The following is a 27953-nucleotide window of genomic DNA, read 5'->3' as shown; positions in this document are numbered from 1 at the left end:
TTTTCAAATTCTATAATTCTATGACCTATCCTAGGAATTTTCCCCAACAAATTACTTCTGAATTGCTTTTCTGTCATTTGCAACCAAAATAGTCTTCAGCAATAGAACCAGACCCTCCCCGAAACCATTAATCCCCTGGATTCTCTGCAGGTCCCTGGCTGCTCTACTGTCTTTATATCTGGCTTTTGGTGCACTCCAAAGTCCCAAGTCTTAAAAATCATCCGCTCTTCTCCCCTTCCTCAAGTCCTTCTCTAATTCACTGTGGCAGACAGTGAAGGTTAACTCTATACGATTCTATGGCTGTGGTGGGTCTCCACTGTTATACTGTTTGAAAAGCCCATTGTTTATGTCTTTTTAAGTTTTAATATTATTTTGCAATGGTATAATGGCAAGATATGTCACTTTCTTTAAAAGAGGTGACAAATTGGGTGACTTAAAATGGAAAAAGTCTCTAATCAAAAGCCGAGGGCGACAATGTTGATGAAATTGTATAAAATGATCTGTCTCCTGAACTTGCTGGCTTTTCTGACTAAAACTTGGTTAAAGACAGGCTTGGTTTACTCCATAAAGAATTTGCTGCCCCTAATGTGTGCCAGGCACTGTGCTGGGCTCTGGAACTCTGTCAATCATGATGAGAGAACTTTTTTATGGCACCTTTGGTTGATGGTGCAGTAAGCTGAAACAGCGTGTGTCAGTTTCCTAGGAAAGACCTCTCCTTAAAATGCCCTCTAGCATATACTGCTAAAGGCCACGCACAAACTTCATATCAAGTTATGAATCTGACATCCACCAGTGCTCAAAAGAGACAGGGCTTTTGCCTTTTCTTTGCAACCTGAACTTCCCACAGCATCCAGCCGAATCAGAATGAGGTCTGAGAGGCTGCTGAACCCCTGCCAAATGACACTCCACTTTACTGACAAAACAGCGTCCTCCTGCTGTTCTTTCTCCTGACAGGCATCTATTTTGAACTCCTTCTAGAGAATGCAGTGACAGTTCCCATCCTTGATCTCTTGGCCTAGCTCCCAGGGAGACCTCCTCACATTATGTTTTATTCATGGTGTTGCCCAAGCTGGTTTCTTCACTGTAAAATCTGTGGTGGGGCAGGGGTCATCAATGAACCTGAAATAAAATTTGAGTGTCATAATAAAACCATCCCTTTGTGTGCTGAAAGCCTACAACCAGAGTCTGAGATTCTGGGGAAAGACTGTGTTTTGAGGATTTTTAAGGCAAAAGCTCTGCAGAGAGAGAGGGGGAAAAAATACAGCTCTTCGTATTGTGTTGGAGTAGTGAAAGAAGTAGGTCAGAGAAACCAAAATAACCTTTGCTGGGAAACACGGTACGTTTCAGATGTTTCCCAGAGCTTGGCGAAGAAAGATAGTGCGATGGATAAAAGCAGTGAACTGATAGATATGTGGGTCTAGAACTGGGAAAACCAGAAAGACTATATGGAATAAACATTCATTCTATTTCCCCCTAAAAAAATGTCATCAACTTCATCATTGTCTTTCCTTGTCAGAATTATATATATTTCTACTTCACTAGTTATGCACTTGTAGGAGAAAGTGTAAAAAACATCTCTTCCACTTCTGTCCCCTCAAAACAAACCAATGGCCAAGCATTACAGGGACAGGGACCATAATGTGATGTTATATGTAATTTATATGTACACGTATGTATACCTTGAGAATGATGGTCTTCTCGTGGCGGGTGATGTTGACACTGTGCGGCTGTCCATTGGCCATGTTCCTGTGGTCTACGTCAATATTGTATGGCTCTCGGGTGCCACCCAGATTGTATCGAATCTGTAAGCTTCCTATAGAAGAAAAAAGAAAGAAGCTCAGTAATTTGTTTGCCCTAAATTTCATTTTAATATCACATCCCCTACCCCTGCTCTTTCTCTTCTCTTCTCTTTTCTTTTCTTTTTGACAGAGTCTTGCTCTTGCCCAGGCGGGAGTGCAATGGTGCGATCTTGGCTCACTGCAACCTCTGTCTCCCAGGTTCAAGCAATTCTCCTGCCTCAGCTTCCTGAGTAGTTGGGATTACAGGCACCTGTCACCATACCTGGCTAATTTTTGTATTTTCAGTAGAGACGGGGTTTCACCATGCTGGACAGGCTGGTCTCGAACTCCCAACCTCAGGCTATCTGCCCGCCTCAGCCTCCCAAAATGCTGGGATTACAGGCGTGAGCCACTGTGCCCAGCCAATTTCTGATAAACTTTCCCCCCTCCCTTGACGTCCACAGATAACATTCAAGATTTGAATTTGGATTCACAAGCTCAGAGGCCTAATGACCCATATTGGCTGACAGCACCAGGCTCGCCCATATTTACAATCTGCCCATAGTGAACTTCAGTGACCGTCGTCTCAAAGTTGAAGATGCAAATGGTTTCCATGATCCAGGCTGGGATTGTGCCTGGACACAAAGAATGAGAGCATATACAACATAGGACTGCAGGGAGGAGACGTCTGCAGGCTCCATAAAATACTATGTGAAATAAAAAAACAAATGCAGAGTGCAGGGATGTTCTCATCCCATCAGCAAAGTGTGACATTGGGCATAAAAAAGGATCATGAGCATACAACTTTAAAAATAAACAGGTTTTTAAAAAATTATTTATTTATTTATTTATTTTATTTATTCTATTATTATTCTATTTATTATTCTCTATTCTATTTTCCCGAGATAGCCAGGTCGTCGCGTCTGTCACCCCAGGCGTGGCAGTGCAGGCGCCGATCTTGGCTCACTTGCAAGCTCCGCCTCCTCCCGGGTTCCCACGCCCGATTTCGTCCTGCCTCAGCCTCGCCGCAGTAGCTGCGACTACAGACGCCCGCCACCACACCTTTGGCGTAATTTTGTTTTGTATTTTTAGTAGAGATGGGGTTTCACCGTGTTAGCCAGAATGGTCTCGACCTCCCGACCTCATGATCTGCCTGCCTTGGCCTCCCAAAGTGCTGGGATTACAGGTATGAGCCACTGTGCCCAGTCAAACATAGTTTTTAAAGATGAGATTTTGGGTGGCGTCACTGAGACCAAGTAATAAATTTTATTTTAGGTTACAGACTAACCAAATGCAAATCAAAGGGAAAGATGGCTTTCCCAGGTCCCCTGAGTCCCTTTTTGCCCTCAGTGATAGTTCACTTTGCCTCAACAGCATATTCTTTTGTTCTCCTTGCTGCTTCCCAACAATAAAAAAAATTCAAAATGACTAATATGACAATGTAGATTCTGCTTTTAGTTAATCTGCAAGCATAAATGTTGTATCTTAGGTATGAGTTTTAAAGACATCGATATTTTATCTCATTTGTTACTCAAATTGGAATTTTCATGTTGACATCTCAGAGTTTAAAAATGGAGCCAGCAATCTAGCAAGAATTTGACCAATTGTAAATCACCCAATGGATTATTTGTCACCTTTCATTTGCTTTTTAGGGGCACAAAACTGATATTCTCATTTTAAGTTACAAAATAAAACATGCTAATTAAAACATAGAAAGTAAACAGAAAGAAAAAAAAATAAAAGAAAGTCACCTGAAATCCACCACCCAAAGATAATTTTTCTAAACATCTTGGGAGTATCTCCTTTCAGACTTTTCTCATGCACACACACACAAACACACACACTGTACTCTTCCTTATTTAGGCATTTTAACATTACACTTGCCATGTTCTTGGATTTCAAAGGAACATTTGTTAGAATAATCAAGAGCTAATTACATTTCCTATTTTTGTTTTCTAAATGAAATTCAACAAACCTTCACTATTTCTGAGTTTTACCTTAGTGTGTCATCCTAGACTCCGTTGCCTCTGGCATTTAAACTAAGCACTGTGGATTGGATTTTCATCTCCTAAATCTATCTAAATTCCCCCACTCTTTTTCACTTCGGTAACCACAGGCTCTCTGTTGGCACCCGCGGTGCCCTTGTGTGTATTCCAGAGGGAGCCTGCTCCCTGGCTGAGGCAGCTCCACACAGAGCTCCTGGTTCATCCTCACATGTGCTTTACCTGCACCATCTTCGGCCTGGATTGCAGAAGACGGTGGGTCTTAGTCGCCTCCTCTTTAAAAATGACTGCTCTTGACCTCATTTCACTCTCAATTGAGGCCTCTCTTCCTTTGCTTTTCTTTGCTCCGAATCCCATGGAAAGAGATGGGTACATTCACTGCCTCCAAACGCATCCCAATTTTAACACGAGCCTTCTGTCTCACTTCTGTCTTGCCTGTTCCATGGTCTCTTGCTGGGCCCGTGACCCCTGGGGAAGTAGAGGCAACGGTCCCTCTCAGGCCTCATCTTCATTCGGCACAGAGTTCATTCGCCTCCTGGAAACACCTGGCCTCCAGCACGCCCTCTTTTGGTTTTCCTTCTCTACCTGTTTTTTCCCTCATTTTCGGGCACTTCACTCTTGCAGTCCCCAAAGACAACCCTGAAGCATGTTCTCTTTTGTATTCATGCCTGTTTCCATGGTGATCCTGTTACTGAAGGCAAATCCCTAAGGGTCTGCAGCAAACTTGATCCTTGCCTCCTCGGAGGAAAGAATGCGGCTTGAGGGGCAGAAGTAGGTTTAAGGCAGAGGGAGAGACTGCGGCAAGTTTTAGAACAGGTGTGAAAGTTTATTAAAAAGTTTTAGAAAGGAAGTACACTTGGAAGAGGGCCAAGCGGGCGACTTGAGAGATCCAAGTGCCCTGTTTGGCCCTTGATTTGGGGTTTTATACATTGGCATAATTCTGGGGTTGGTTTCTTCTCCCCTGATTCTTCCCTTGGGGCGGGCTGTCTGCCTGCGCAGTGGCCTGCAAGCACGTGGGAGGGGCTGCGTGCACAGGTGTTTACTGAAGTGGTGCGCATGCTCATTTGAGGCGTCTTTCCTTTTCCAGTTGAGCGTTCCTAGAGGAAGGTCATATACCCATTAAACTCCACCATTTTGCCTCTTAGTGTGCATGCTTGGGCCCGCTCGCCCAACTCCCGAGATCTTATTGGGAAGCTGCTGCTCACCAGCTCCAGATGTTTTCTATCTATTGAGAGATTCGTTCCTTGGTGCCAGCTGCAGCCAATTATCATTTTAGAGAGAAGACAGTTTAGCAACTGCCTGACCATCACCAGATGGTTGGCTCACATTCTTGGTGGTTGGCAGGAGGGAGCACCCTCTTCTGCCCTGCTCGTGTCTAACTACCTACTCCAACAATCCTATCCTATGTAGGACCTTTGAATAAGGTGTATGCCCATCAGACACCAAATTCATACCCCAGTCAGACTTCTCTCTTGAACTCCAGACTCTTTTCACAAACTGTCTACTTGATATTTCCCTCAGATATCTTATTGGCAACCCCAAATATAACATATGCAACAGAGCATTGATCTTTTTCCCCAAAAGTATTGCATTGCAGTTTTCCACATTTCGGTTAATTGCCAATTCATCCTTCCAGTTATTCTTGCCAAACGTCTTGACTGTCCTCTTTCTCCTATATGACATGTGTCATCTGATGGCAAGTCTTCTTGGCTTGATCTTCAAAATATGCTCTGAATCTTACCAGTTGTCACCATTTCCATCTCTACCCCCTGGACCAAGCCACCAGCGTCTTTTGCTGGGATTATACTAGCTTTTGTCCTACTCCAACCTTCCCTGATCTCCACTGGGCCTCTGACCCTGAGAGACACAGGGTCCTCACCACACGGCGGTCAGAGTGATCGTCTGCTCAAAATCCCAGTGGCTCCCCGTCTCACTCAGAGTAAAAATCAAAGTTCTAGCGATGGCTCACCAGGCTCTGTGTGATCTCCTCATTATTGCTGACCTAACCTCCTTTTACTCTCCTCCTTGCTCACTCCTCACCATCCACATTGGCTTCCTGTTCTTATCCCAGGGCCTTTGCAGTCACTGGTTCTTCTGTTCAGAATGCTCATTCCCCAGGTCTCTGCATGGCTATGCCCTCATGCCTTTAGGTCTTTGCTCTCGTGTCCTCTTCTCAGTGATCATTTCTGTGACCTCCTCGTTAAAGTGGAATTTACCCTCTCCTTTCCCATAGCCAGGCACTCCCTTTTCTGCCTCATATTTTCCCCTAACAGTTTTTGCACCCAACAGACTATAGATTGTACCAATTTGTTTATTGTCTGTCTTCTCCTATTCAAAGGTAAGCTCCATGAGAGCAAGCATTTTTGTTTCCATTATTTATGACTATTCCCAACGTCTAGAATAGTGCCTGATGCACAGTAGGAGTGGAATAAATATTTGTTGAATAAACGAGGGAATGGTCTCTGATATGGTTTGGCTGTGTCCCTACTCAAATGTCATCTTAAACTGTAGTTCCCATAATCCTCCTGTGTCGTGGGAGGGACCCAGTGGGAAGTAACTGAATCATGAGGGCGGTTACCTCTGTGCTGTTCTCATGATAGTGACTGAGTTGTGATGAGATGGGATGGTTTTACAAGGGGCTTTCCCTCCTTTGCTCTGCACTTCTCCCTACTGCCACCATGTGAAGAAGGATGCGTTTGCTTCCCCTTCCACCATTACTGTAAGTTTCCTGAGGCCTCCCCAGCCATGTGGAACTGTGAGTCAATGAAAACTCTTTCCTTTGTAAATTACGCAGTCTCAGGTATTTCTTCATAGCAGTGTGAGAACAGACGAATACAATCTCCCTGCTTCTATACCTTCTTCTTTCCAGTGTTTTCAAAGTGTATAACTGATTATTTTATCGGGTCATTTAAAATCCTTCAAAGCCTTCCAATTCTTTACAGAATGAAGATGTACTTTCCAAATAGAGGTTGCAATGCCCTGTCTGATGTGTGTTCCTCCTGCTACTTTATTTTCAAATCATGCCACTCACTCTCTCACTTTTTACATTCAAGCTACCATGAACTTCTCTTATTCCCTGCAAAATATGATCTCCTCCGACCTCAGGGCCTTTGAATATGCTGCTCCTACTTCTTGAGCTGCTTCTCTCTCTACCCCTCAGTGTGTACTCAGTTTTTCCTTTACCCAATAGCATTAAAATAATCCATTGTTTGGGAGTGAAGGAGATAATCAGGCAGTTGTTTGGCAACACGCAGAAAAAACAAGTTGATTATCTTAGGTTTTTACCCTCTGCCTTATTTCTGGTGCTCTGACATCATATCATCCTGCCAGTTTTCTTAAATATACAGCTGTCTTGATTCATCTCTTATTCATTTTTTAGCACATATGTATTTAGTTTCCTGTGCAAAGCACATTTTTTTAAGGTCTGAAAATAGGCTTCTGCCTGGTTACAAGTGTAGACTCCACTTATAATACATAAAGCCATGCCCATCCCCTGGCATGGGTCAGGCAATATGAGTGTGGCTCTGAGGATACAAACACACAGAGGCCTAGAGGTCGGAGGAACCAGCAATCATGCAACACGCTGGACATTTCCCTCCCTGCTGTCATTTTGTCACTGGCCCCTTTATGTTCCTCAGCTCTATTAAAATCAGCATTGTTTTCTTTTTTATTTTTTTCTTTTCTGTCTTTCTTGGACTTTGTAAATATGATTTTAAATTTTTATAACTGCTTCACTTAACGGCAGCAGAAATTATTTGCTTTGAGAAAGAAAGATGAGTTGGAACTTTAAATTTATATATAGTGACTATCTATAAACAGTAATGGTGATATTCTTGAATAATCAAATTTAAATAATGTATTTATTCCTTTCAGATAATAGCAGAAGAGGACCATTAAATGATGGTAGGAAGAATGCTAGTATTTGTCCATTAAAATAAAATATTATTCAAATGCTGAGGTGCTTCACTTCTGTGTCTCATGTTCATCTCCGAAGTGAATTAAAGCAGTTATAAGGGACTGCTCTTTTATTGGCTGCAGCAAATAACATGCTTAACAGATTTATTCTCTCCTGGTCATCATCATTATCATCAGCACACACTTACAGGGTACCTATCGTAGGCAGGAGATGTAGTGCTAGGAGCTTTTCATCTCTCTGGGAAGACAGGGCATATTTATAACAGAGACAGATAACAATGCAGTACATTAAATGCCAAACAAATGACATTGAAAGTAAGTGGAATAGGAGTTTAAAGCAAGGATAAGTCATCGAAAGGAGGTGGGACTTGATCTCAGTCTAGAATGAAAGGCAGGTGTCTGGCCAGAGAGGAAGTTGGGGCATTTCTAGGTAAGGGAGCATTGTGAGCATAAGGTCAGGGGCACATATGACCACAGAGTGCTTGAGGGGTAATGAGCTTCTCAAAAACAAAGAGTAGGGGGTGCTGAATATGTGTTAGAATGTAGATTGAATCTGTGGACCTGGGAAATAATAACTGTTGACACACGTGTATTGTCATCTGAGTTTCACAATACTCTTGTGAGGGAGACACTATTTTATAGATGAGCAAATGGAGGCATGGAGCTGCCAATTGACTGCCCAAGACAACTGACAAAAGGCAAAGCCGACCTCAAACCTAGACGGTCCAGCTCTACAGGCCAAGCTCTCACTCATGAGGTTGGTGGGTCTCGAACTTGAAAGTTTGTGGGACTGGGGAATCTATCCTGGTTTTGTTGGAATGGGGCACCACTGAGTGTTTAATAAGGATATTATACAAGATCCTTTTTAAATAAGATCCCTATGCTATGGTGTAAATATCCCCTCCAAAACTCAGGTTGAAACTTAATCCCTAATGTGGGTATATTGAGAGGTGAACCCTTTAAGAGTTGATTGGATCATGAGGGATTGATCCATTCAGAGATTCATGGGTTAATGGATTAATAGGTTTTCATGGGAGTGGGAGTGTCTATAAGAAGAGAAAGAGAGACCTGAGCTGGCATGCTTAGCCTCGCCATGTCATGCCCTATGCTATCTCAGAACTGCAGAGAGTTCTCACCAGCAATAAGGCCCTCATCAGATTTGGCCATTTGATCTCAGACATCTTAGCCTCTGTAACTATAAGAAATAAGTTCTTTTTCTTTATGAATTACCCACTTTCAGATATGCTGTTATGAGCCACAGAAAATAAGATGCCATATAAAGAAAGCAACGCTGGCTGTGGTGAAAATGGGTGAGGGGGAGAGTCTGGAAGCAGAGAGATGGATTGGGAGAGAATTTCCCAGCCAACGAGCTGAAGCCCACCGCTGTCCCACCGATAGGTGATGGGGTAACAGGAGCAAGGCTCCCCTCAGACCGTGGCAGACCTGCAGAAGGGGATGGCAGCTGGAGTCATTGGGCAGTTGGCCTCCAAAACATGACCTCATCCATTTACCCAGGTACCATTCAAATATAATAATTTTCTATGGACACCATGCTGTGAACAATATTAGGAATTAAAAGATATTTGCCTCAGAGAGTAGTGGTGGGGAGGAAAAGGACACCATAAGTCCAATCCACAGAACTTGTTGGCCTGGGTGACCCACAAGAGCAGGGAAGGATGGAGCACTGGTGAGGACACTGAGCCTGGGAATGCAAGTGTCTGAGGGGCAGTGGTGGCGCTGGGGGCAGCTGGCTCTGGAGAACAGTGAGCAGAGCTTTCAATATGTGAAATGTGAGTGATGCCAGGGTGTTTAGTGGACTCTTTCTAGTAGCTTTTTCCCGATATTTTGGTGTAGACCTTACTGATGTTTTTTCCTAATGATTTCCTTTTTTTCTAACTTTAAACTTCAATGAATAAAAACATGTTGTATTTGAAGGGTGAAAAAGCTGCATTTTCACCAGCTGTTTGAGGATGGGCTTGCAACAGTGAGACAGAACCCACCCAGCTTCGCTTTCCAAGCACACTGAGAGTTCCAGAGATGCCTGCCCTAGAGAGTGGGGCCGGTGGGGAGCTCAGGGCCTGGAACCAGACATCCAGACTGAGAAACCCAGCCTGGCCCAACATCCTCTGAGTGTGCCAGTCACTCAGCCTCCATGTACTCACGTGTTGCCATCAGTAGAAAGGCAAAAACAACAGTACCGACTTCATAGAGTTGTGCAGCTCATGGGAATTAATGCATGGCAACATTCAGGATGGCTTTGGGCACAAAGTGAGCTTCATTGAACGGTGGCCATTCATATGGAATCCATTGATCAAAGCCCTTGCAGACAATGAAAGAGCTCACACAGGTGTGAGGGCACAGCAACGGTGGGTGTGTAGCAGTGGGCATGTGAGGTAGTGAATACAGTTGAGGACCAAATTTTAGTGTGGCAATGACTTGAGGAGCAGACAATACAGCATGCGTGGGAATGTGTCCATCAATTTCTTGAGTCTCCAGGTGAGAGCCCTCCTCCTAGGGAGGGACCTGAGAAGAAACCCAAGGTTCTTATCTGCCCAGTGGGAGGCTGGCCCATGCGGGTAGTGAGCATCGGTGGATAAAAAAAATCTATCGACCCTGACCCAGGAGAAATAAACGGATGAACTCCTGAAGAGCAGGGGCTCCACACTTGTCTCTCTTTCATCCTCACTTTCTGATTTTACTTACTATTTTCATCTTTCTGAATAAAGCATTTGACATTCATACAAAAGTATTGCTCAGGAGAAAAAAAAAATCATCCACAATCCAACCAAATACTTTTGTGTTCACATTATTGCTTTTTTTCTATCCATATATTTTTTACAGAGCTAATATTTCACATTCAAGGCTGGATCTTGTTTTTGTTTTTTTGGTTTAACATAATATCACATAAAATTTCTCCATATCATTAATCACTGTTCATAAATATTTTAGTAGATACATAATATTCCATAAAATGGTGACTCCCTCTTTTACTATTTTACTAAAGTTGAACTTCCAAGTTCTTTTCAATTTTTATTTTCATAGTTAACATTAGGATGAACATCTTCAGGATGAATCTTTGACTTTTGGCTTATTATTTCTTTAGGAATAATTTCAGAAGGGGAAAATCCTAGGGAACACACTTTTCCTCCATCTTTTAAGCAACAGTGCATTTCCCAGAGAGGGAGTTTAATTTACTGTTTTTTAAAACTCAAGCTGAATTAAGTTAGTAATAACAGTTCTGGCTCCCATGGAAAAAATCTTGATCTTCCTTTTTTCTTTTTTTGAAATTATTTTATTTTAGAGACAGGTTCTTGCTCTGTCATCCAGGCTGGAGTACAGAGGCGTGATCATAGCTCACTGCAGCCTTGCACTTCTGGGCTCCAGCGACTTCTGGACTCCAGCTATCTTCCCCCATCAGCCTCCTGAGCAGCTAGGACTGCAGATGTACATCACCATGCCCAGTTAATCTTAAAATTATTTTTGGTAGAGATGGGGTCTTGCTATGTTGCCCAGGCTGGTCTTGAATTACCGACTTCAAGCAATGCTCCTTCCTCAGCCTTTTGAGTAGCTGCGACCACAAGTGTGCACCTCTATGCCCAGTTAAATTTTAAATTATTTTTGGTAGAAATAGTGTCTTGCTATGTTGTCTAGGCTGATCTTGAACTACTGGTCTCAAGCAATCCTCCTGCCTCAGCCTTCCATAGTGCTGGGATTACAGGCATGAGCCACAGTACCCAGTCAAAACTCTTGCTCTTTAAGATGCCATAACAGTGGAATAGTCACTGAAGGGGAGGAACAGATGGGCAGTGGGAGAGAAAGCCTCCACATTTTCAGCTCCAATGGGAAGTGAGTTAGAGAGATTTGTTCCTGCATGCTCTTAAAATATTTGTATTCATTAAAAAAGTGATCTTAGGGCCTGGCGTGGTGGCTCAAGCCTGTAATCCCAGCACTTTGGGAGGCCAAGGCGGGCGGATCACGAGGTCAAGAGAGCCTTGGTCAACATGGTGAAACCTTGTCTTTACTAAAAATACAAAAATTATCCAGGCGCGGTGGCATGCACCTGTAATCCCAGCTACTCAGGAGGTTGAGGCAGGAGAATTGCTTGAACTTGGGAGACAGAGGTTGCAGTGAGCCGAGATTGTGCCACTGCACTCCAGACTGGCGCCAGAGCAAGAGGCCATGTCAATAAATACATAAATAAATAAATAAATGAATAAATAAAAGTGATCTTAGAACTTTAAACGTGTATGAGTTCATTTTCAGAGAGGAAGTGGACTTCTCAAGTTCAGCAGGTTTGTACACTCCAGGGCTTCTTAGATGGCTCTCAGAGGTCGCTGCTGAAGGGTCACGAGCCCATTTGCATATTCTCCTCAGGATGCCAATTTTAGATGCACTGAGATCCTCTCTGGCTTAATGTATGTTTGATGACCAAGATGGCCCAGGATATTACAAGTAAAAATCTACCCCTGGGCTGGGCATGGTGGCTCATGCCTGTCATCCCAGCACTTTGGCCAAGGCAGGAGGATCTCTTGAGTTCAGGAGTTCAAGACCAGGCCTGGCAACACAGTGAGACCCCCATCTCTACAAATAATTTAAAAAATTAGCTGGGAGTGGTGGTGTGTGCCTGTGGTCTTAGCTACTTGGGAGGCTGAGGTGGGAGGATCACTTGAGCCTTAGAGGTTAGGGCTGCAGTGAGCTGTGATCCTGCTACTGCACTCGAGCCTGGGCAACAAAGCAAGACCCTGTTTCAAAAAAAAAAGTTAAAATTAAAAAAGCCCTCCTGCTTTAAGGAACCTTTACGACAGGGATATATTTTGTGAATTTAAAGTTCTGAGAGGACTGGGAATGAAAACATTTCTGATTTTCTATTCTGATTGAAAGTTCAAACATTCTGTAGCAACCTACTGGTATACTATCATAAATCAGGATAAAATTAATTTATGTAAAATTAATTTTACTCATTCAAAGCCCATCTCTGTTTAGCACATTTAGTGAATGTATTTATTTTTTATCAGTCTTTCTTATTAGTCTTTTTTTTTTCTTTTGAGACAGGGTCTCACTCTGTTGCCTAGTCTGGAGTGCAGTGGCACGATCATGGCTCACTACAGCCTGGACATCCTGGGCTCAAGTGATCCTCCCACCTCGGCCTCCTGAGTAGCTGGGACTATGGGCATGCACCATCACACCCAGCTAATTTTTGTATTTTTTGTAGAGATGGGGTTTCACCATATTGGCCAGGCTTGTCTCAAATTCCTGAGCTCAAGTGATCCACCCACCTTGGCCTCCCAAAGTGCTGGGATTACAGGCATGAGCCACAGTGTCCAGCCGAATGTGTTTATTTAGTAGGAAGAAAAAATAATCATTACACACACAAACCTATCTCTTATTCGTGAAACAGTGTTCTTGTAAAGAATGCAACATGCCTCATCAACATTATTACTCTAACACCTTGCTCTGACTCACCCAGCTGGCAAGTTGTTTTCCTGATATTCATGGAGAGAAATGGGGTTCAAAGAAGTTATGTGACTTTCTCAACAAGGCCCATGGGGAATAAAGAACAAACTAAGAACAATCTATAGACTTTTGCTAGAACATTCTGTCTGCCGAAATGTTAAATGGCAGAGGCTGGGTATCCTCGACCTTACCGGTGGGTTTGACGAGGACTGCCAAGAAGTCTGTGGTGAAGGAGCTGATGTAGAGGAGAATGCAGGGCGCCTTGGTGGTGCTGAAGCTGAAGCGGATCTCCTCCTGGGCCAGGTCCGGGTGGGAGTTCTGCTGGTCAGGAGAGTTCTCTACTCTGCTGCCGGAGTCTCTGGCATTAATTGCTGGTGCCTGGAAGTTATATCGTAGCCACATCCCTTCTTCAAAAAATGCGCCAACATCTGTTATAAAGGAGAGAGAGAATTGAAAAATGAGGAGAGGTCTGATGCGGACACCCTACGATGACCTCTCCAGCAGCTCATGGAGTGCAGGCACTGGCTCCAGGAAGGGCATCTGACTGAGTTCTATGGGCAAAGATGTGATTGCATCAACACAAATACTCCTACCAAAAAAAAAAAAAAAAAAAAAAAGCATGTAACAAAGTATGAGGTATTATTCTGTTCCCATGCTGCTAATAAAGACATACCAGAGACTGGCTGATTTATAAAGAAAAACAGGTTTAATGGACTCACAGCTCTATGTGGCTGGGGAGGCCTCACAATCATGGTGGAAAGCAAAGGAGGAGCAAAGTCATGTCTTACACGGCGGCAGACAAGAGAGAGAGCACGTGTGCAGGGGAACTCTCATTTATAAAACCATCAGATCTTGTGAGACTTACTCATCATCATAAGAACAGCACAGGAAAGACCTCCTCCTGTGATTAAATTACCTCCCACCAGGTTCCTCCCACAACATGTGGGGATTATGGGAACTACAATTTGAAATTTGGGTGGGGACAGAGCCAAACCATATCATATGGAAATCTATACAATTAAAAAGAAAGTAAAATTTAAGAAACTTACACTATACCAGAAAAAAGTTACACGTACTAAGACAAAAAATTTACATACCCTGAAAAAAATTTCATGTACTCAGACCACGGCACTAATTGTCAGGTTGAAGAGATATGCCAAAAATAAATCCCTTGCACAAGGAACCCATAGGGGCATCCTCTTTGAGACAGAATTTGCTTGGATATTCACACAGGAAAGCCTTTGATAAACCCTAGGTCCCTAGAGCCTTTGTGTATAGGGTTTACAATCACATGTCTTGAAGTCAGAGAGAACTGGGTTCAAACTTGGCTCTGCCACTAAATAGCTGTATGACTTTAGGAGAAGTTACTTAACAAATTTTTCTAGGCCTCGGTATTTCATCTATAAAGTGGAGAGTAATTAGTACTCAATAAATAGTATATATTGTTATTATTATTGAGAAATTAGAAGAAAGAAACCCTTCCTGCATCAGCCTTTTCCTAGAGCCTGAGCAGCGCTTACTGGATATTAGGCACTTCATGGCCAGCAAGCTCCTGTTGCCGGTCTCTCTGCTGTTTGCTCAGCAATGTTCTAAATCACCCCTGACTTACTGTGAAGGGTTGTGCCACCTTAGGGCTCCTGTGGTCTTCATGGTTTCTGTTTCATGGCCTTCTACAAGGGCCTTGCTGAAAGCATTTCTTACACTCCATTGCCCATGCAACCGTTAATCTCACAACACTTGACATCCCACTAAATTAACACTATGCAGAATATATTTTGCAAAATTGCACTACGTTAAAATTAATGGGAGAGGACAGTTTTTAATAGGAGTCTTCCATCTGAGAATTTTGATGTTTGTTCTTGTTAAAGAGGTCGGCACAGAGCAGTGAAGTCCGATGCCTGGGGTTATATCTTGCCCTTGTCTGTAGCAGCTGGGTTAACTTGGGTCAATGTCTTGAAACTCTTTCAGCCTCAGTTTCATCTCTAAAAAATGGGACCTCATAGGTGGTTGTGAGGATTAAATAAACTGTATAACACATAGCTTAGTGCCTGGAATATACAAGTGCTCAGGAAAGATTAGTGAACTATTATTACAAAGACAGGTTACCACTGTATATTGAGGGTGACACCTCCTGTCCTCCACCTCACATCACCACACACATGTGTGAAAGTTGTCAGAATCAAAATGAAGTCACTAACAAAAAAAAAAAAAAAAAGGCCCTGAGAAATGGAGCTGGGGAAGGCCATGAATAAATGCCTGATTACAAGAACTATCACAAAGACTCTGCAAAAAGCACAACATTGCACAAACACCATTGCAACCTTACAAAACAAAACACAAAAAACAAAAAACACTTCTACAAGAACATCTGCCCAGAATTTGCCTGTCCAGCCTTGGACTGGTGTCACCCTTGTCATTGATCTTTGTAGCCAAGGATAATTATTTTAAAACAATTATGTAATCCTCCTCCTTTTTTCGTTTAAAAACCTGTGTCTTCACCTACCTGAATATGCACATAGTTAACTATGGCATGCATATTCCCATTGCAATGCTTTATTTCCAAATAAATATCTTGTATTTCAGAGATCCTCTCTCTCTCAATTACGTTGACACATACAATCCACCATGGCACTGTACAGAGTCCACTGCTTCTGACCAAGTTGTAAGGAAAAGACTTAACTGTGGCTTTTCAACTATGTGCTGTGCAGTTTTCCTCCTGGTCCTCTTACCCCAAAACTTTTGTAACTGTGTGTGTAGGTGGGGTAGTTGTCAAAATGATTGGGATACCAATGAAATTTAGTGGGCACGGGCAAGGACAGCAGCATGTCCTGCAATGTACGGGGCTGTCTTATGCAATTAAGAATTCTCTTGGGCCGGGCATGGTGGCTCACACCTGTAATCCCAGCACTTTGGGAGGTCGAGGCTGGCGGATCATGAGACCAGGAGATCGAGACCATTCTGGCCAACATAGTGAAACCCCATCTCTACTAAAATTACAAAAATTAGCCAAGCATGGTGGTAGGTACTTGTAGTCCTAGCTACTCAGGAGGCTGAGGCAGGAGAATTGCTTGAACCCGGGAGGTGGAGGTTGTAGTGAGCTGAAATCATGCCACTGCATTCCAGCCTGGCAACAGAGAGAGACTCTGACTCCAAAAAAGAAAAGAAAAAAAAAAAAAATTAGAATTCTCCTGCTCCACATGCCAAAAGCATCCTTCTTGGAAAACATAGGACTGAACAGCTACTTAATCCATGCTCATTGCTGCCTGACTTACTGAAGTGTGAAGATGAACAAAATACAGTCACTTCCCGTGAGAAGATTTCCATCTAGCAGTGGTTGTGGGAGGAGACGCATCAACAGTGTGAGTACAATACAGTGAATGTTATGGCGGTTTATTTAGCAGCTATGTGATGAGAACCCCATCTTGCTACCTAAATGTCCTGAGTTAGCTTTCAGCAAACATCTATTGAGCACGGACTGCACCCTGGGCACGATGCTGGGTGCTGACAACTCTTGCTCTGAAGGCGCTCCAGACCTGGAGGAGGATTCGGATAAACAGATTATTAGAATGCAGAGGAGTAAGTGCAAGATCAGGTAGACACAGGGCCCCCTGGAACACAGGGGTGGTAGAAGACTTGCTGTGGGAAAAGACATCTAAGCTGGGACCCAGAGAGCCAGAGGTGAGTAGCCAAGTACAGGTGGCAGGGATGAAGAGAAGCTTTCTAGCTGAAGGCACAGTGTGTTGGCAGTGAGAGGGTCTGAGGTCCGAGGCATCATGCCGCCTGGACAAAATTCACGTGCTTCTTTTATAGAATCAGTCATTCATTTGAGACCCCCGAGGCTCCCACCACATTTCAGCTGGGTGTTGGGGATCCCACGAGTAAGGCACAGGCGACCCCTGCCCTCAGTAGTTCAGAGTCTGATGGGACAGATGGACACACTCTTAGGACTGGCTTCCGTAAACGTGTCTAACAGAGGACAGGGGAGGGAGGAGAAATCAGGAAGGGCAGGTGGGGTGGGCCGCCTGGAGCAAACACACTGTGCAATTCAGTTTGCCACAGAGAGAGGTTCTGCTAGAGAATGTGGGGGTCATTACCTGAGAACAGACTCTGGCGCGGGTGAGAAGAGGTGGACCTGGGACTTGGAGGGAGCGTGGGAGGCAGGCTAGAGATGGAGGCTAGGAGATCCAAACAAATCAGAGTGAGGCAGGCAGGATGATGTGCAAGAGAAGACACGCATACGAGGCACTTGAAGTGCAAGACTGAGGAGCACAGAACTTGGCTTAGGGAGGGAAGGGTCCGGGCAGCAGAGACCCCAGCACCTGAGTGACAGGTGCAGTGTGTCACCGGCAAGAACCTCAGTTTCCACATGCCAGCCTCTCTCCAGTTACTCCATCCCGGAGCCAGAACTGGAGTCAGAGAGCATGTAGAGCTGAGACTGTCACATCATTTCTGGGACCACTTTCCTGGGAGCCTATTAAAATGCTGGTCCCCAGGCCTAGTCCCAGAATTTAGCTCAGAGGTTCTGGAGAAGCAGCACTTTTCACAGGTTCCCAGGTGATACTTATGCGCACAAGGGTGTGAGATGCTTGGGGTGGAAGCTGAGGTGGGATAATGTACCTGATGGGGCACGAAGCTGAGTGGTCCCCGCCTGGGTGAGACGTGATGAGTTTATCAGCTGCCCTGGAGACAGCCATTCCAAGGCAGATCATGAAGGGAGATTCAGAAATCTAGAGATTTTAGATAAACAACCCAAAAATATGCCTCAGAGAATACTTTGGCTGTATTTTAGAGACATCGTTAAAAGCTTTATGGATTTATGTCAGTTTTGCAGGAAGGGATATACCACGTTTAAAAGTGTTATTCTGAAACCACATCATAAACCAACTGTTAAACCAAGGCCTGGGAGTAATGTGAGTCCTCTAAGGCTCCAAGTGGCAGATTTACAGCTGCCGTTCCATTGTTTCACATCTCTTTAAGAAAATGCCAAATCAGGGTACTGTAATATCTTTTAGAAAGCAATTCTCTCATCTCTTCTGAATGAATAACTGAAAATAACTCTCATTTAACAAGCCCAAAATAGCATCATTTCCCTCGTAAAATTATCAAAAAGTATTGATTTAGAATGCTTGATTTAAGGTTTTGTGCTCGTAATATAGATGCTAGTAATAGACAATGCTAACAGATGTAGATAATATAATACTACTACAGATAATGCTAATAGTCTAAGTTTTACAATATTCATTTTTGATAGAAAAATAATAAATTCTGTATTTAGATATTCTATGATTAAAAAAAGATTTGCTTAATTATATCATGTTTCTCAAAGCTTTGAAATACATTATGCCATCTGTAGACTCAGGATCATAAAGTTGATAATTAACCTTCAAGTAGACAAGTAACCTTGTCTTAACTATTTCTTAGTCCTCAATGCAGGTTATATGTAAATTATCCCTGATCGAGGAAAAGAAGTTTGCAGATGTTTGAAATAAAATCTACCAATTATTCATTCGAGAATAATACCACAAAGATATTTATCTCCTTGTTTAACCAAATCCCTGAGGCTTACAGTGGGAGAAGAAAAAACCCCACGAGAAACAGAAGCCAAAAGCAAACAGCTGGCACTTAGCCCCTGTTATTCAATTGCTCTTCATCTTTCTGTTCTCCAAGTTGAATAATTCTATTCCTTTTGCCTTTTCACTTAGGATTTTGCAACCTATATTTTGCAACCTATATTTTAAAATTGGCATGATTCTTTCTGTTTTCCAACTTCCCTATCAGGACTCAGAATTGAAAGCTCCTAACTTCCAAATGGGCTCTTTCCCAAACATTTATTTTAAGCTCAGTAACTTGCAACTTGGAAAACTTCCCCACAGAAACAATGTTTGAAATGATGGTGAGTTTGCCAGGAGACTTCACAAATGCTGAGCCACTCTGGTTGTGTAATAAAAGATAATTGAAGAGTGCCACTGTGTATTAGTAATTAAATAGAAAAGCAAAACCAAAACACGTTCAGGTTTATTCTTAAGGCAAGAACCCCAGGGAACTCTGCTCCCACAGGGATTTCAATGAAGTGACCCAGTGGTAAGTTGGTAGATGTTAAACAACTGGCTTGGGGGGGGGAGGGAAAAATTCTGATTTATAGTTTTTGCCTATTTCCCATGATGTCAATACTGCCACCCTGTCCGACTTCAAGCTATCAAGATGACGTCACTAAATAAGGAGCTGAGAAGCGAGGTCTCCCAGACTGTGCAAACTGCCACATGCTCTATCCACTCCTTCAGTCAGCAAGGCAGTAGCTCAAGCAAACCACATTAATTGAGCTTCCATTGTGGTGAGCTTCCTTCTTTTTACTTTCTGCTGTAAATAAACCCTTTAATATTTGCTTCCTCCTTTCTGTTGCCCAACGCTCTCTTCTACCTCTTCCCAGATATCCCAGATTCTTGAAACTCTGTGCAGCTTCTGCTAAAGTCTAGGAGGCACTTCTGGGAGCCAGAATCATGCTAGAGGAGGCACAGACCTGAGCTGCAGCCTCAGGTCATTAACCACTTTCATGGCTGAATTCCATTGCCCAGAATTATCACTCTCATTAACTGCTTTTTAATTAGTCACCTAGTAAAAGAGTTAAGTGAATTTTATGGAGTTCTGCTCCCGGGGACCTTGGACATCATCCTCTGCATGCATCATGATTCTGCATCAGGCAGGCCTGGTTCCTTTCAGGCAATCTGCACGGCACAACTCTGCTTAAACTTGTTTTGTTATTCTCCCAAGATACTGCTATGCTGAAGCACAACCAGTTTTTCTCCTGGTCTTACATTGGCAAAATCTGCTTTTTCTCCCCAAGTGTACCACTCTGAATTTCCTTGCTGAATTTTTTATTCTGTTTGTTTGATGTTTTCTTCAACTTACTCTAATCTTTTTGGACTAACAACATCGGACCTGGGATGGGTTCACGTTCACCTCTACTAGTTCTGTTTCCCCAGGTGGGTCCATATCTATTGTAACCAATTTCCTGCCATTCTCTCCAAAGGCCCGGTCACTTCTAGGTCAGTTTCTATGTAACAAGCTTTAAATGTCTGAATCTGCACAATGGAGAAAAAAAATGCCAAAGAAAAATCTCTAACTTTATCCTGAGTGGCATGTGCGACCCACAAGACACAAGTGTGAAGTATATTTCCGTAAACACATCAGTCAGCTATGGCTTGACTGTGTGGGAGCCAGGTGGCCCTTCTTGGATAGGAGTTTAAGAGCCGCACCACTGAACAACTCTACTAGGATCTTAAACAGGAAGATAGTTTGCATCTATTACAGAATTTCCTGGGTCATGCTCCTGAAACTGTGTTAATACGTATTCCTGGTATGTGTGATGGTCAACATGTTAGAGTACTTTGGGGAAAGCAAATGAGATGAGGGCTTCACTACAGCAAACTTCATCTAAGACATATAATAAGGAATTAGTGTGGGACATGGGGAGGCCAGGAATCAAAAGTTGTGGATTGTAGCCCTGGCTTTGCCACCAACTCGCAGTTTGACCTTGGTCAGACAAATCATTTCATTGCTGTTGGCTTTAAATCATTCTCATCTTAAAGGTCCCACCCCGCCCCGAACCTCTATTTTCTTCTGGCTAGTGCTCAGTCTTTTTCATCCATTCTTTCAAATATGTAATAAGCGCCATCTGTGAACCATGAGCTGATGGAGATTTAGCAGGTTGTAAATTACATTTAAGTTAATAATTGAAGGCCAGTGAGATTTTGCTGGTACTGGGGGTAGGGAAGGTATTCTGGGAAGAGAAAAGAGCATGTGCAAAGGCTCTGAGGAAGAAGAGAATGTTGAGGACGAATGTAGTGGAGGCCAAGATGACAAACCCTCAGGGGAAACCGTGGTAGGAAGTGAGGCTAGAGAGAAAAGTCGTGGGATTCTGAGGATTTTGGTTTTTATACAGAAAGCAGTGGGTAGCTCCTGAAAGGTTTTAAGCAAAGGTGACATAACCTGATCTCAGTTTTTAAAGCTCATTCTGGCTGCATTTTGCTGAATGCATTGGAAGGAGAAAAGAGGGGATATAGGGAGACCACTGAATAGGCTATGCAATGGGACAGAATAAATACAATGATGGTTTGGAGTAGTAGAGTGGACAGAATCTGATGATGTTTAGGAAGTAAAGAGGTGAAGGAAAGAGTGTTAAGACAGACTGATGGATTTTTGGATAGATGGTGGTGACAATTTCTGATTATGGGAACACAGAGGCAGGCAATCTTGGTGGGGCTGGGGATGTGGCAGGTATCAAGAGTTCAGCTTTGGCTGGGTGCCATGGCTCACACCTGTAATCCCAGCACTTTGGAAGGCCAAGGCAGGAGGATCACTTAAGCCCAGGAGTTTAAGACTGGCCTGGACAACACAGCAGGACCCTGTCACGACAAAAAAAAAAAAAAAAAAAAAAAGAAAAAAAAAAAGCCAGTGTGGTGACACTAGCCTTTTGTCCCAGCTACTGAGGCAGGTGAATCATTTGAGTGCAGGATATTGGGGCTGCAGTGAACCATCATGGCACCCCATTGCACTCCAGCCGGGGCAACAGAGCGAGACGCTGTTTCAGCAACAACAACAAAAATGTTCAGCTTTGAACAGGTCAAATTTGAGGTGCTTTGCATCAGGGAAGCGGAGAAGTCAAAGAGTCAAAAAGGTCTGGGCTAAAATATTCATTTTAAAACAATTTTTATGATGGTATTTAAAATGTAAGCATGGATAGAATTCCCTGGGAGAAGTGTATGAAGAGAGAAGACAGGAGGGCCTAGCATCGAGTCCTGAGAAGTCACCTTTTCAAAGTGGGACAGGGGAATGAGCTTGCAAAGGAAGAACAGAGAGGAAGGGATTAGGGCACCTCAGGGACCCCTTGAACATGAGGTCTGAATGAGGCCAAGGAAAAAGGGTTTATCAAGAAAGAGGACCTGACCAATAGGTTAGAATGCTGTTCAGAGGTCCAGTTAGATTTTCCCAATCTAACTGGAGAAATTCTAGAAAAACTTCTCATCTCTTCACGTTCACTTCCTAATCATTGATTTTGGCCTGAACTCCATTCACTGAAGTGAAGTTTCTGTCACTGAGTGTTCATCAACTTCCTAGTTACCAAAGTGAAAGGACCATTTCTGCCCTTGTTTGATTTACTCAACTCTTGGAGCTTTTGGAATGTCTCTTTGGTTTTCCTTTCCCCTCTTTCAGCTTTTCTATAAGTCATTGGCTCTTTTTCCTCGGTATATCCTGAAAATGTTGGGACACTGAGGTTTTCCCTCCCCTGCTCCTCTTCCATCTCACTCTACACTCACTCATTAGGAGAGCTCCATCTTCATCACTCCCAACCTGCAACTTTCTGTAGGGAGACTCCACCTTGTTCTTTCATGGGAAACTCAAACTCAAGCTTCACACAGTGGAATTCATCATTTCCTACAAGTCTGGTCCTCTCCCTGAATTTTCTAGTTTGACCAATGACACTGCATATGCGTGGTCACTCAAAGGCAGAAAGCCTGGAGACACCTAAGCTCCCTGTTTGCATTGCCTCGTAACCTTTTGCATCTGTTCTTTCCTGGGCACAGCTCTGCCGTGCCTCTGGTTCAGGCACTTGGGTTTCACTTTGGCCCCTGTGATGACTTCTTAAAGGGTGTCCTCCGATGGGCATCTTACCTCCTATAATCTGTCCTTCACAGACTTTCAGTGACCCGCCTTACATCCTAGTGTAACCCTGTCCTTCTTAAACCTAAAATATATCCCTCTTCTTAAAATGTGGCATATCATTTTGGGGGAAGGGTCACTGAATACAATTTCAGAAAACTGTAAATCTTCTGACATTTTTGGGGAAAGTATGTGCAGATGCATTCTTCTGGGAAGAAGGTTAGTTTCAATCCAGTCCCATGACTCCCCTGTCAAATGTAAAGAAAAAGAGCAAAAAATTCACTCATTATTTCTCTAAAATGCTTCACTAAGAGGCATCTGTGTGCCAGCGCTGTACGAGGTGCTCACTCTGCTTCCAGGGTGACTAAAGCCCTTGGTCCCCTTCATCTTCTGGACTGGCTCCCTTCTTGGCCTCAGTTGCCATTCTCCTTCATGTACTCCACGAGACTCCAACCAGCCTAAGGGGCCGGCTGTTCCCACTTCCCTCTCCTGCCCAACTACTTAGCTACTTATTCATTCTTCGATTCTGCGTGAGCTCCATCTCCTTTCCCAAGTGCCGCCTGCACTGTAAGAGCTCATCCTCGAGTGTCCCATAGCTCCTTGTAACTTTATTCCAACAAGTATAACCTTGTTTGCATTTAATTTAGTAAACATTTCTTAGAATCTTACTATATGTGAGGCTTATGCTGATAACAAAAGCAAACATGATGTGAACTTTTCCTTAAAGGAGTTTGCAGTAGGTTGGGAGACAGAGCAAACACGGCATTACAACAGTGTGGGAGACCTCAAGAAGGAGGAGAGTGTGTAGAAATAAATAGCAGGAGGCAGGAAGGATGGGATCTGCCTGTGGGTGGGGTGTGGGATGCCTGGATGATTTCACTAAGGAAGGTGACATCTGAGTTGGGTCCTGACAAAATACTAGGAATCTACAGGACTGAAGAGGTGGACAAGGGCCCTCCCAGTACTGGAAACAGCAGGCACCAAGGCATGAGGAACGCACCAGCGTGGTGTTCGGGAAGCAGGACTCCAAGCTTCCCAACCTAGGTTGTTAGGCTTTCGGAAAAAACCATGGCTGGAGCAAACTCCCAGGAGTCCTGATCTGATTGTCTGGGGAGAGGCCTGCCTATTGGCGTATTTCAACATTTTCGCAGATTAGCCTAATGTGCAGTCAGCATTAGGAACGACAGCGGGAGGATGTTGGACATAACTTGTTATTAAATGTGGGGTGATGTAAAGGCTGGAGGTGCTGCTGAAGAAAGGCAGGATCAAGGCCAGGAAGGTCTTGAATACCTTATTTAAAATATTTTACAAGCACAATATACCTTGAAATAATTTCGAAAAGTTGTAAAAATAGTATGAATAACTCCTATATCATCCCTATCTAGATTCCCTAACTTTTAACATTGCACTATATTTGTTTTCTCTCTCATATTAAATATGTTATATTTAGATATAATATAAATAGTAAATAGTCAAAATTTAAATCTAACATAAATATTAAAATTAAAATTTAAATATATTTATATTTAACATTAAATTATATTATATAAATTAAAATATTTTTTACTTACATAGCTAGTATGTTAAATATATTATAATATATATTATATATAATTCCTGAGCCATTTGAGAGCAAGTTGGAGTCAGGAAACCAACATTAATACAACACTATTGTCCCATTTCTAGAAAAAATAATATATATGAACATGAATATTTGTATACACACAAATAATTTTGGGAAACTACTTTGAGGGTATATATGTATATTTATATATGTGTGTGTATATGCCTATATATATATATTTTTTTTCCATGTAGAAAGTCTTTTGCAAATAAGCGTGCCTTACCAGGAAGAGAAGGGAAGGAACAGAACAGGGATAAGGAGGTTAAAGGTGAACGCCTTATTCATGCACCTGGCTTCTCTCTAGACTGTGAGTTTCTGAAAGGAAGAACTGTGTCCAATCTCAGTTAGCCCCTGGCCTCCAGCAGATATTCAATAAATGTTCGTTGAGTTGAGCCAAATGGAATTAAATTATTTTTTTATTGCAATAGTATATTCTTCAACTAGATGGATCACATTGGTCTTTCCTTTAGTGAAAATTTCAGAGTTCTTTTGTGTGTGTATGAAGTGGGCTTCTTGAGAGAAGTGTCATTCAGTTGACTGACACCTCATCATTAATTAAAACGGCAGTTTATTAATGAAAATGTTATAAGATGCATTCAGAATAATATATCCAAAAGAATGAAAGGACTTACAGCTTAATGAATGCTCTTAATTTCTACTGCTTTTTTTCTCCTTTATGCTGGCTTAGTAAGCTGGAACATATTTGTGCAGAGGTTGGTCAATTAGTCAAGCAGCCTTCACGAATCAGCTTGTCTCCAATCCAGTGACTGCCTCAGTTTGCCTCTGTGCTGCTAACTTCACAGTTTGCTGCGAGGCTACTGCTTTTAGAAATTATATTGTTTCTTTAACTACATATTTGTAGACTTGCCGAATTACATGATTTGTGCCTGTTGCCCACACCAGGGTGTTTCTACCCTTTCTGTTGATAGGCTGCAAGTTGCTTCTTCTGAGCTCTGTACTTAGACTGCACATTCCGTATTTTCTCCCATGCTCAGCTGATCCGCCTGAGTCACATAGAATTCTTGACCCTAGTGGTTCTTGAGGACAAACCCCACTTTGATTTGTGGTTTTAGTCTCAGGCTAGTGTAAAGAGGCACTCATGAGTTGGTTGATTCAGTGAGGACTCTTTTGGATGGGAGCCAGGTACACATTTACACACCATGAAGACATGAGCTCCTACTGAGTTCCAATAGGGGCCAATGGGCACTTTTATCTCATTTAACCTAATTACTCAACAGCAACATTTTGAGCAGATGTCATCATCCCTATTTTACAGATGAGGTAACTGAGGCTTACAGGAGTAATTTGCTCAAGGTCACCCAGCTAATCAGAGAGTCAAGAGTCAAATGCAGATCTGCTGAACTTCAGAGGCCACACTCCCCTTCTGTCTAGGGGATGACTGTGCAAGCTCTAGCTGTTTTCACAGAAACCCACAAAGCAATTTGCTTATTAGCTCCTGCTTTGGGAATTAAAATGAAGTGAGATACCAGGGAACCACCGATCATTACTCACAAACATAAAACACAATGGAATCTTTGAAGTAATAAAATTTTATTTTCTCTACCAGCAAAGATCTTAATAGAAAAGAAAACCAAGAATCTACAAATGTCTTTTTACTTTTGATAAACTTTTGTTAATCATAGAATGATTTATATTTGAATTTTAAAAAGCCACACTTCAAAGTCGAAGTTGATGGAAAGATTTGAGACATTCCCATATATGTTCTGAAATTCGAAGTCATTCCCATTAGCTGATTATTATAAAAGCAGGACATATCTTTTGTAATATTTGCCTTGACCAAGGAAGGTAAATGGAACTATAGATTATAACTTTGGTTNCAGGGATAAGGAGGTTAAAGGTGAATGCCTTATTCATGCACCTGGCTTCTCTCTAGACTGTGAGTTTCTGAAAGGAAGAACTGTGTCCAATCTCAGTTAGCCCCTGGCCTCCAGCAGATATTCAATAAATGTTCGTTGAGTTGAGCCAAATGGAATTAAATTATTTTTTTATTGCAATAGTATATTCTTCAACTAGATGGATCACATTGGTCTTTCCTTTAGTGAAAAATTTCAGAGTTCTTTTGTGTGTGTATGAAGTGGGCTTCTTGAGAGAAGTGTCATTCAGTTGACTGACACCTCATCATTAATTAAAACGGCAGTTTATTAATGAAAATGTTATAAGATGCATTCAGAATAATATATCCAAAAGAATGAAAGGACTTACAGCTTAATGAATGCTCTTAATTTCTACTGCTTTTTTTCTCCTTTATGCTGGCTTAGTAAGCTGGAACATATTTGTGCAGAGGTTGGTCAATTAGTCAAGCAGCCTTCACGAATCAGCTTGTCTCCAATCCAGTGACTGCCTCAGTTTGCCTCTGTGCTGCTAACTTCACAGTTTGCTGCGAGGCTACTGCTTTTAGAAATTATATTGTTTCTTTAACTACATATTTGTAGACTTGCCGAATTACATGATTTGTGCCTGTTGCCCACACCAGGGTGTTTCTACCCTTTCTGTTGATAGGCTGCAAGTTGCTTCTTCTGAGCTCTGTACTTAGACTGCACATTCCGTATTTTCTCCCATGCTCAGCTGATCCGCCTGAGTCACATAGAATTCTTGACCCTAGTGGTTCTTGAGGACAAACCCCACTTTGATTTGTGGTTTTAGTCTCAGGCTAGTGTAAAGAGGCACTCATGAGTTGGTTGATTCAGTGAGGACTCTTTTGGATGGGAGCCAGGTACACATTTACACACCATGAAGACATGAGCTCCTACTGAGTTCCAATAGGGGCCAATGGGCACTTTTTATCTCATTTAACCTAATTACTCAACAGCAACATTTTGAGCAGATGTCATCATCCCTATTTTACAGATGAGGTAACTGAGGCTTACAGGAGTAATTTGCTCAAGGTCACCCAGCTAATCAGAGAGTCAAGAGTCAAATGCAGATCTGCTGAACTTCAGAGGCCACACTCCCCCTTCTGTCTAGGGGATGACTGTGCAAGCTCTAGCTGTTTTCACAGAAACCCACAAAGCAATTTGCTTATTAGCTCCTGCTTTGGGAATTAAAAATGAAGTGAGATACCAGGGAACCACCGATCATTACTCACAAACATAAAAACACAATGGAATCTTTGAAGTAATAAAATTTTATTTTTCTCTACCAGCAAAGATCTTAATAGAAAAGAAAAACCAAGAATCTACAAATGTCTTTTTACTTTTGATAAACTTTTGTTAATCATAGAATGATTTATATTTGAATTTTAAAAGCCACACTTCAAAGTCGAAGTTGATGGAAAGATTTGAGACATTCCCATATATGTTCTGAAATTCGAAGTCATTCCCATTAGCTGATTATTATAAAAGCAGGACATATCTTTTGTAATATTTGCCTTGACCAAGGAAGGTAAATGGAACTATAGATTATAACTTTGGTTTTCCTCCTTATCTCTGCGACTACTTTATTTCATATATTAATTAAGCCTTGAAATTTGTCTAAATATTCTAACTCAGCACTGAAATGTTC

General features: G+C 42.4%; 1 protein-coding gene across 1 annotated transcript in view; it reads right to left on the bottom strand.

The window, feature by feature from the left end:
• LOC108515161 (contactin-associated protein-like 2) overlaps window positions 1–27953 on the bottom strand; it is a gene marked incomplete at its 5' end in the record, with an annotated part of 480745 nt that overhangs the window by 195639 nt on the left and 257153 nt on the right. The window contains 2 exons of the mRNA XM_017851841.1: window positions 1680–1813; window positions 13342–13578. Coding sequence (XP_017707330.1) covers window positions 1680–1813; window positions 13342–13578 — 371 coding nt within the window. The remainder of the gene's footprint in view (window positions 1–1679; window positions 1814–13341; window positions 13579–27953) is intronic.

This window comes from Rhinopithecus bieti, unplaced genomic scaffold (assembly GCF_001698545.2).
Source record: "Rhinopithecus bieti isolate Rb0 unplaced genomic scaffold, ASM169854v2 scaffold_34870, whole genome shotgun sequence".
In the NCBI taxonomy this organism is placed as follows: Eukaryota; Metazoa; Chordata; class Mammalia; order Primates; family Cercopithecidae; genus Rhinopithecus; species Rhinopithecus bieti.
This window is presented reverse-complemented; position numbering and strand designations above follow the sequence as displayed.